The sequence below is a fragment of the Rhincodon typus genome, chromosome 21 (genome assembly GCF_021869965.1).
Source record: "Rhincodon typus isolate 14 chromosome 21, sRhiTyp1.1, whole genome shotgun sequence".
Taxonomy (NCBI): Eukaryota; Metazoa; Chordata; class Chondrichthyes; order Orectolobiformes; family Rhincodontidae; genus Rhincodon; species Rhincodon typus.
The window spans coordinates 8,040,552-8,051,075 of NC_063352.1; the positions used below are offsets into that span (position 1 = coordinate 8,040,552).

General features: G+C 39.5%; 1 protein-coding gene across 1 annotated transcript in view; it reads left to right on the forward strand.

Moving 5' to 3' along the window:
• The window catches only part of LOC109916976 (ubinuclein-1-like), a 53,946-nt gene that overhangs the window by 19,157 nt on the left and 24,265 nt on the right, over positions 1-10,524 (forward strand). Inside the window, exon 5 of the mRNA XM_048609672.1 lies at positions 4,266-4,302. Coding sequence (XP_048465629.1) covers positions 4,266-4,302 — 37 coding nt within the window. The remainder of the gene's footprint in view (positions 1-4,265; positions 4,303-10,524) is intronic.

Sequence of the window (10,524 nt, forward strand, 5' to 3'; positions counted from 1 at the left end):
AACAAGGTGTAGAGCTGGATGAACACGGCAGACCAAGCAGCATCATAGGAGCAGGAAAGCTGACGTTTCGGGCCTAGACCCTTCATCAGATGAAGGGTCCTGTGATGCTGCTTGGCCTGCTGTGTTCATCCAGCTCTACACCTTGTTATCTCAGATTTTCCAGCATCTGCAGTTCCTACTATCTCTAATTATTCAGTGCTTCGATTGAACCTACCTCCACTACATTCCTAGGCAGCCCATTCCAGACCCTAACTATCCATAGAGTGTCAACGTTTCCTTTCACATCACCCTTCTTTCTTTTGTACATTGCTTTAAATCAATGCCCTCGCATTCTTGTTCTTTCTTTCAGCACGAACAGCTCCTCTCTACCTACCCTGCTCATAATTTTGAAACCCTCGATCAAATCTCTCCTCAGCTTCTTCTCTCAAAGGCGAATGGCCCAAACTTCTTTAGTCTAGCCACTTGTTATAAAGTTTCTAATCCCTCGAACTACTCTTGTAACGTTATCCCAATACATTCACGTTTTACCTAGAACTGAACACAGTCCCCCAGCTGAGGTTTAACAACTGCCTTGTACAAGTTCAAAATCGCCTTCCTACTTTTATATTCTATGCCCCGATTAACTGCTCTCTGCACCTGCCTTATCACCGTCATAATCTCTCCATACAAACTACTCCCCTCCCCCTTTGTTCTGGTACTCCCTATTTTATGTCGTCTTTCAGGATTCCTCCTACCAAAGCGCATCACCTCCCACTACTCTGCATTGAACCTCATTTGCCATCTATTTGCTCACTTCACCATACGTTAATGTCACAGTCTCCTTAGAAGAATTGTATCATCTGTAAGCTTGGAAAATGTCCGCTCCACACCAAGATCCAGATCATTAATATATATCAGGAAAAGCCAGGGACCCAATGTCAACCCTAAAGAATTCCAGGACAAACCTTCCTCCAGCTCAAAAAATATCCAGTGACCATTATTCTTTGTTTCATGTTGCAGCTGCCCCTTTTGTTCCATGCCCCATAGTTTTCCTCAAGTGTGGTGTATGTGGCACTGTATCATACTCCTTATGGTGACAGGACTCTACCTCCAGGAACACGGCTAACAGGAGTTGTCAATCCTATTCTATTATAAGTAAAATAGTGCAAGTGTTGGAGAATGAAATAAAAACAGAGTGCTGGAAAAACCTAAGAAGGTCTGGCAGCATTTGCAGAGAGAAACAGATTTAGCATTTAGAATCCAACAACTTTTTCACAACCATGTTCCATTGATCATTTTAAACAGTTCCACCAGCAATGTCAGAGTTTTTACAGCACCAAAACCCTTTGGCCCAGCATGTCCTGCCAATCATCATAATCTATTTATTCAAATCTCATTTTCCAGGACTTGGCTCATAACCTTGTAGGTATTTTCATAACCAACCTGTTCAAAGACATTATTACACACATCTGGTGCAAGTAGGACTTGAATCCAGGTCTCCTAGCTCAAAAGACACAACCACTGTGCCACAAAAGCCCTAATACAGCAAATTGATTAAAAGTATTATGACACATCTCTGAAGTAGTTGGAACTTGAGGGCTTCTGACTTGGAGGCAAGGAAACTGCCACAGCAAGACAGCCCCTGGCCTTGTATGCTTATGGCATTTCAAGTGCTCATCTAAATATGACTTGGATACCATGACAGTTCCTGCCTCCACCACCCTTAGATAAAGTGCCAAATAACCTTCTGTGTTTAAAACAAAATTCCTCAACTCTGTCTAAACCTCCTGCTCCTTATCTTAAAACTTGTCCCCTGATATTGAAGCCCTTACTAAGGCAAAAAGCTTCTACCTATCTATGCCCCCTCAAAAGTTTGTACACCCTCAGATACCCACCTCAGCCTTCGATGCTTGAAGGAAAACAATACCAGCCTATCTGAATGAATGAATTTTATTGTCATGTGTAATTTAGTGAGAAAAACAATACAGTGAAAAGGTTTCCACTGTCAACACAATCCAGCATTGAATAGTTTTAAGAATAAGAAAAAAAATAGAAAGGCATGGCTTAAAGGGAGTCCATTAGTCTGGAGTTAGCTCATCATCAACAATGCCTGTGCATAGAGTCTCTCTTCAGAAGAGAATTGCTCCAGTGACATCCTGATGAATTTCCTCCGCTCCCTCTCTAATGCATTCACATCCTTCCTATAATGTGGCAACCAGAACTGCACACAGTAATCCAGCTGTGAACCTCATTAACATTATTGTGCCATCGGTACCAAAAAGGACACTCTTTGGGAGACATCATAGGAGTATTTGGGGAAGGATACTGGGCTACAATGCAATGTGTCTGTGTTTGTGAACTGCCTCACCGATTTCATTTTACTCTTACCTGGGGTGTCCTCAGCATTTGTATTCCACCCCTAATTGCCCCTTGGACCTAGTGATTTGCTGGGCCACTGCACAGACCAGTTAAGAGGCACCCACATTGCTGCGGGTCTGGAGGCACACATAGGCCAGACCAGCTAAGGACAGCAGTTTCCTTCCTGAAAGGACATTTGTGAACCAGGTGGCTTTTTTCCAAACAATTGACAATTGTTACATGGTCATTGTTAAACAATTAACTCAATTTTTAAAAAAAATTGTGTTCAAATTCCACCAGCTGCCGTGGCAGAATTCAAACCCAGGTCCCTAGAATATTAACTGGGTCTCTGGATTAACAGTCTAGCGATAATACCACTAGATCATGACCTCTGCGATAAATGACCATCGATGTTTATGACATTCAATGAAAATCTCAGAAATGGTGAGCATGAAGATAACTTTCAATTCCAGATTTTGAGTTCAATTTAAATTCCACTGTCTGTCACGGTGGGTTTTAAAACCAATGTCCCAAGAGCATTAGCCTTTAAGGCTACTCATGATAAATATTCCCAACACACCACTACCTCCCTCAGGTCCAGTTTACATTTAACCAAAAAAATGTTGAAAACTGGGGTGTTTTGACTATTGTTAGGAGGTTATGGTGACATTTAAACAAACAATATCTGGTCATTCCTAATCTTGAGGCACACTGGGTTTAGTCATGGAAACAAGACCCTTTGGTCTAACTTGTCCATGCTGACCAGCTATCCTAAATGAATCTAGCCCCATCTGCCAGCATTTGGCCCTTATCCCTCTGAACTCTTCCTATTCATATACCTGTGCAAGATATCCGCACTTCAGACAACAAACGCACCAGGTTTGAGTCCTGTACACCAAGACTTGATGGGCGTAGGTGTGTGTTCACAACACAGCCAAACAGGTCAAGAATAAGCCTGCCAATCTTTCCAACATGGTAAAAGCAAGAGATAGCATTGAAAACACGCCACTTTTCTCTTCCACCTCTCCCTCCACCCCAAAAAACAGTGGTTCAAGATGGCAGCGCACCATCTTTTGGGTGATAAATGCTTGCCTAGACATCCCATGAACAAAAAAAAATTCCCAAATATTTCACAGGGGATGGCCTACCAATATTGCCAGACAATTAATCTAGACACCCAGGTAATGTTATGGGTCCTAGGTTCAAATCCCAGCACGGCAGATGGTGGAATTTGAGTTCAGTGAAAATCTGGAATTAAGGGTCTGATGATGACCATGAAACAGTTGTCGATTGGTAGGAAAACCCCATCTAGTTCAGTTATGTCCTTTAGGGTGGAAACTGCCAACCTTATCTGGTCTGGTCGACGTGTGGCTTCAGACCCACAGCAATCTGGTTGACTCTTAACTGTCTGTGGGCAGTTGGTGATGGGCAATAAATAAATGCATCAGAAAACTTAAACATATCTCTTTAAAAGGAACAGCAGAATGCATTCAACAAATCATGAAGGTTTTAATTTTTCTTTCTTGCATCAAATATTTTGTATTCATTTAGATGCACAAATCAAAGAGCAAATACCAAAAGCTGTAGCACAATAAGTGCAGAAATTGTGATAGAACTCAGTGGTAATGTGAAAAGTGTGTGTTAAAAGTTAAGAAGGATTTAGTAACATCTGTGTACCTTTTATGATGTTCTTATCAAACCAGGTTATCTTATTCCACTGCACAGAATTTAAGACCACATTTACCTAGATAAGTACTACACTAAATGTTTTAGCAAATCATCTTTTAAGTTAGCACAGCATTCCACTTCCTATGGATACACACTGTAAAAGCATTTCTCAGATGGAATTTATTAATAAACAACTGCTGGTAAAGCATCACACAAAGTAAAACTTAATTCATACTCTGCTCCTGTCCTTGTTTACGAAGGTTGAGCCACAGACTTCCATGGGAATGCTTCACACTGGTGGGCAAATTATTATGGTGGTTTGTTACCTTGTGCAGACTGGTTGACCAGCAAACTCACCCGCTTGTACCACTTACTACCAGGTGTATCAGAAAGCAGAGAAATTATGTAATACATGTAAATGAGATTTACGAAAGCCAGGGTGAGACAAACACATCCATATAGCAGATGCCCATTTTAAAAATAATCCTGATAATCAACCTGTCTAGCCACATTATGAATACTCTTCCAATGCCAACAAGGCCTGGCCTGTAACTTGAAAATGGAGTTTCTGGACCAGAGACAGGAACGTTATTCACTGCACCACAAGAGCAACTAATCAAGTGTAGAGCTGAGAGTTTTTTTTTTTTAAGTTGTACTTGAGCTGTTAACACCAGGATTATTTTTAAATCAGAATCTGGAACATCTTGTTTGTCTCACCCTGGCTTCCTTAAAACTAACCTGACATCTGTTGCATTATTTCTCCAGTTTCCAGACTTCAGTTTTCCAAAATAAACTCCTTGCACTTTCTGCATTCATCCCCTGCTAAATCGTATGGTAACTGGAACAATTGTGCAGGAGAGTTGACTATAAAGTAAGTTCTTGATAAATCTGTATAAAACAACGGTTCAACCTCAACTAGAATACTGTATCCAGGTCTGACGTTTTAGGATCAAAATTTTGAGAGTGCAGGAAAAAAATCATGGGCATGGCTTCAGAATTGGGGAATTTCTGTTACATCATAGAATCCCTACAGTGCCGAAGCAGGCCATTCGGCCCATCAAGTCAACATCAACCCTCCAAAGAACATCCCACCCAGAACCCCCCTTACCCTAACCCTGTGCATTCCATTGCTAACCCACCGAGCCTGCACATCCCTGGACACCAACTGGCAATTTAGCATGGCCAATCCACCTAAACTGCACATCTTTGGACTGTGGGAGGAAACCAGAGCTCCCAGAATAAACCCACAGAGAATGTGCAAATCCACACAGACAGTCACCTGAGGGTGGAATCGAACTCAGGTCCCTGGCACTGTGAGGCAGTGGTGTTAACCACTGAACTACCGTGCCATGCTATGACACGACTGAAGGAGCTGGGACTGTTCTTCTTCGAACAGAGGAGATTTGATAGTGGTATTCAAAATTACAAGGGACTTGGACAGGATAAAGAAAGATTCTTCCCATTGGAAGAGATGGTAAGTAGAGTTCACAGATTTTTGCTAATGAACAAAAGAAACAATGTTTGAAAAAGTCCTCAGAGTTGCAATTGGTTAGGATTAGGAACCTGAGAATGTGGCAGAGGCAGATTCAAGCAAGATATTCAAAGAAAATTGGGTAACTTTATTAAAATAAACAGTTGCATTGCTACAGCGAAAAGGAGTTACTGTTTCAGAGAGCTAGCATAGACATCACGGGCCAAGTGGCCTGAACTGTAACCATTCCAGATGGACTTAATGGCCTCTTTCTGTACTGCAACTTTTCTGTTGTTCTACAGAGATGGAAAGGAAGAAAAATAGAAGTTCTCACTCCCCACGGCGCCATTACAACTGCCTTGTGTGCATCGTGCTTTTCTTTAATGCTCTTTCCAAATAAGAATCTAAACTAAAAGTTAATTCCTTCCAATAGCAAGGAAGGATGTGCTAGAGAATCGGGTAGGAGCACTCTCTAGATTTCGGACAAAACCACCCTCGATTAAGTTGGGAGAGGAAATGGCAAGACCACCAGAATAATTCAGTGGTGGCTCAGGCACTGAGCAGCCTAGTAAACTTGCAGCCTTGTACAGCTGAGGGAATCCTTGGCTGACAGGCCTCAAAGCCAACCCTGCAGTTCCTACTATCTCTGATTCAATTTTAACCTCACAACCCAACTTACTGATTGCTCAGGGATACTTCACAGATCCTCAGGCTGGGTGCTGGAATATTACCAGCACATCCAACCAGCAATGGAGAGCTGCCGGCCTCCAGTAGGACACCGGATGCTAGCCAGATGAGTCACAGAATTCCCACCAATTACTTAATCTGGCAGACCCCTCCCACAGGAACAAAATCTCAACATAAAACTAGTAATGAGCACAGTAGGGGCAAAGGATGACTTTAAAAAGGCCCATACAATTTTACCTTACTGGTTCTAGTGACATTACCCAACCATGAGTATCTCTCCATTTGTTGCTTTTTGGAGCTTATCTTTGAACTTAGTGCATGAATAATGCCTAAATATGCAATGAAGTAAACTTTGGATTAATTCCACAAATCTGGCATCAATTGTTCCTTCATCAAAAAGTGAGTGATAAAACAAACATTTCCGAACAAATCCAACTTCAAAGCAACACTTCTGTTCGTAGAAAATTCAGTCATTTACATTCTCCATCTTGTTTGGGAGACATTCAAGAAAACCTAATCAAGTGGCAGATTGCAAGTAGAGGTCCCATATTCGCACATGAACAAGTCAGGCTTAGGACATTGATGTTAAAAAACAAAAGTTAGCAGTTCTCATTACATTAGAAAAATAAATGATGCATTTGTGTATGAAAACATCAGTAAGACTTAGATGCTTTGATTCAATTAGACATCACTTGCCAAGAAACTAAGATTTAAAAAAAAATCTCAGCTTGCACAGTAAAACAAAATGCAATTATAACCAGTTTCCTGAACAATAACAGCATTTATTGACGGAGCTAGACTGAACTTAATACATTTTAAAAAAAATATTCACTACACTTCCAAATACTCAATTTGACAAATTGTATACAATTTTGTACATAACAAAATAATTGTTATGGATCCGTAAAAATAGTAGCCAATTTCTGCAATATTGATCTGAAAATGAAATACTGTAAGCTATAAAAATGCAATGACAATATTGTGTAATTTGGATGCAATTCTGAATTCAGGCTACGTCGAGCAAGAAAAAAAATACAATAAATTCACAGAAATACCACAGTAGTTTGTGTACACAAGTGTTCTTTATCTGTAGTCATTTACTGAAGATCTTTGCAGTGGGTTAGCCAGTGACAATGTTAGAAATTATCTGGTGATTTTCTTAAGAGTGAAATTCTAGATTTATACAGAATAACCTTGATACCAATTCTATCCAATAAATGTTTATAACAGGTGAACATGAATGATATTACTGTATTCGGAGTGTATCTCAGCAGTAGATGCAGTATTTACAGAGTTTTAATTAAAAAATTGTACATAGCACAGGTTATTTTTTTTTTTGAAACTAGCAATAGGTGCAACACTCTCTATCACAGATATAGGCCACTCTGTGCATTGCCATGTAACAGTTTGATAACTCAAGCAAACAAACCTTTAATGCAAAGAAGCAGCACAATAATGGTTTCATGCAAGAAAATAATTCAGGAATCGTCAATTAAATCATAAATAAGTTCTCCTTCTGAAAGTTAAGTTACAACAAATAGAAGAAAGGTGTACAAGATTGTTAGCAATTGTAAACCAACATTTTTGATAAATCTTCAAATTAGATTTAAGTTTTCGAATTACCAATTACAGAAATCACTTCAGTCTTGTCAGAATTCATACAAAAAATGGTTAAGCCAAAATAATCGTCAACACGGATGTTGGGAGGGGGGGGGCAGCAGCCTCATGACCCTTGGCATTTTACAATTAAAAAAAAACACCTAACTTGAGCAACTGACCTAGTATAGTCTCCCAACTGGTTAACTGCACCATCGTCTCATTCCTTCTACCAAATGCAGTGGTGCACAATTTACCACCTGAAGATGATTCTGCTGTTTATATATTTGGTCAGACAAATTAGCAGCACCTACAGGAACTCAAACCCACAATTATTGAGGTAAGCATCAACCTTTATAGGCACCACGACCTGCACAACTTCGGAATACAACATATTGACCTTGAGGGTTTTGAACTTTGATAAAGTGGCAGAAGTCAGTCTTGGGATGGAGACTGGTTCTGAGAGGCCATTTGTATATTTTGTTTAAGCATTCTACTTGTGAACAGATTTCATTTTCACTGTACGTGAGGGCAGATGCTTATGTCAAAGCATATATGGAAGAGTTCAAACAAAGGCAATAGTTATTCTTGTTTGATGGCAACTGATATTTTCAGCAAATGAATTCACAGACAGGGGAGCAAACCACAGTGACAAAGGCATAATCTGAATAATGGGCTGCTAAGAGTCATGGCTATGCATGCATTTTAGTTCAACTTCTTTTGATTTGTGTCCCTTGTTCTAGTCAGAAATGTAAGGACCAACTTCAATCAAATTTGGCCATTCTTACATAGACATTAAAAGCTGCTTAATGGAATTTGACCCACCTTTAGGTCCAATAGATTAGACATGGTCGTGTTAAACATTTGACCATCATGCTTTGGTGTAGCCAAAAGTGAGCACATGCCTTACAAAGTAAAGTGACCAATATTACATTCCACACCTACTCCATGCAACAATAAAAAGATATTGATAACGTTAAAGCAATAAAAGTAACTGGTATCGTGTCTGATTTACATTTCCAAGGAGACCCAGGAGGATTATGGGCTGAAACACGACAGATTTGCGTAATTTTTATTTTTAAATACATATGTGGGGATAGGGAAAAACTTCTCAAACCAAGCAAGGTAAATAAGTACAAGATTTAAGGGGAAAAAACCTACTATAAATATAGGTTCAGTACTTTCATGTACAATAAAGAAATGACAAGAAGTGGAAAATGTAAAGAATTGGCTTGGGAGCAAGTTATACAGAGAGAGGAATTTACTCCATCCTCTCCAGCATATATTGTTGGTTTAATACTGCAATATACTTCATGGGTCCCAAAACATTAGAAATCAAGGAAAAAAACCTGAGGTCATTCTGATCACAAAAAACATTAAAAACCCTGTTGAATCACAAACAAAGCGGCAACCATTTTACTAGATGGTAAAATAAAGTCACACAAAAAAAATTACAGGTTTTTAACTTCCAAGACAAAGCCTGCACCCAAGCTCCAGTAACAAATGGGCTGGTCCTGAAACAGTGCAGATTTTCTTCCAGTGTCATGTATGTTTTATTTCTCTCTACCTGCCTGAGCAAATCCGTTCCGCTCCAGTACAAACCACATGAGAAATACGAAGCAGGATACCAGTTTAGAAAAATGTTTCATTTTGTACAGAATAGTAATACCAGACATTCTGATACATGTACGGTCAACCCACGCTGGCATCACTAAGACAACCAGAATATAAAATTTACTGCAATATCATTACAGTACAGGCCTCAAGCTGTTTGTGCATCCCACATTTTTCACCAGTACCTGTAATCACTTCATGGATCTTGTAGATTTATTACCCATGAATTGGTAATACAACAGTGTTAATCTGGTGAGTGGCAGTACCAGAGATAGGTTTGTATCAGCAGTTACCACATCTGGAGGTACTTAACTAAACCAGTTTTTAAAAAAGTACAAAGGGTTAACACTAGCATATATCTTTGTCAACAACCCATCTGTTCAATAAGTAAACTTCTCAACACCATCCTAACAAAATTATAACCGAAACGAAAGCAGCAGCTGGTTGGCACATGCTTAATTCACAGTCTCAGAGATGCCATGTGCCAGTGTATTAATGAGATTTGGTGGGATATGGACCATTATCATCCTCAATCATCGGAGGAATTCAATCTACAATGGCCACTGGGGCAGATGAGAGCTGTTACTGATAATGGAAACACAAACCAAAATAAATGGCCCCAAATTTAAAAAGAAACAATTAAAACATTGCGGTGATCACTGGTTGCAGGCAAGGTATACTGCAGACATATCATTTTCAGACTGGTCCAATGCCTTTGCTTTCTTAAACACCTACAAGAAAATAACAAATTTGATGTTAACATCAAAATTTAACAGTACATTAATTGCAAAACTACTGGAAGATTATTCCAAAAAGATAAATAGATCATAGGTAAAAAGAGTAGTCAGCCTGCACTGCTTGCAAACATTCTATTAGTGCATTGCAAAACTGTATGAATCACAGGCTCAAATGCATTAACTTTAAAATGTTGTTTGCACCAAAGAGATTGACAATGAAATAAGAGACTTGATATTAGCTCCATTGTTTAAAATCATGTATAAATAGCGCCGTGTCTTCCATTTATTGTAGACTTAAATAAAGCTCAGCTAGAGCCTAGACATGATACTAATGTTCTGACTTGCTATGACATCAAACGTCAGAATCTCCAGATGGGCAGTAGGATAAAACTACAGAGATAGTAGGAACTGCAG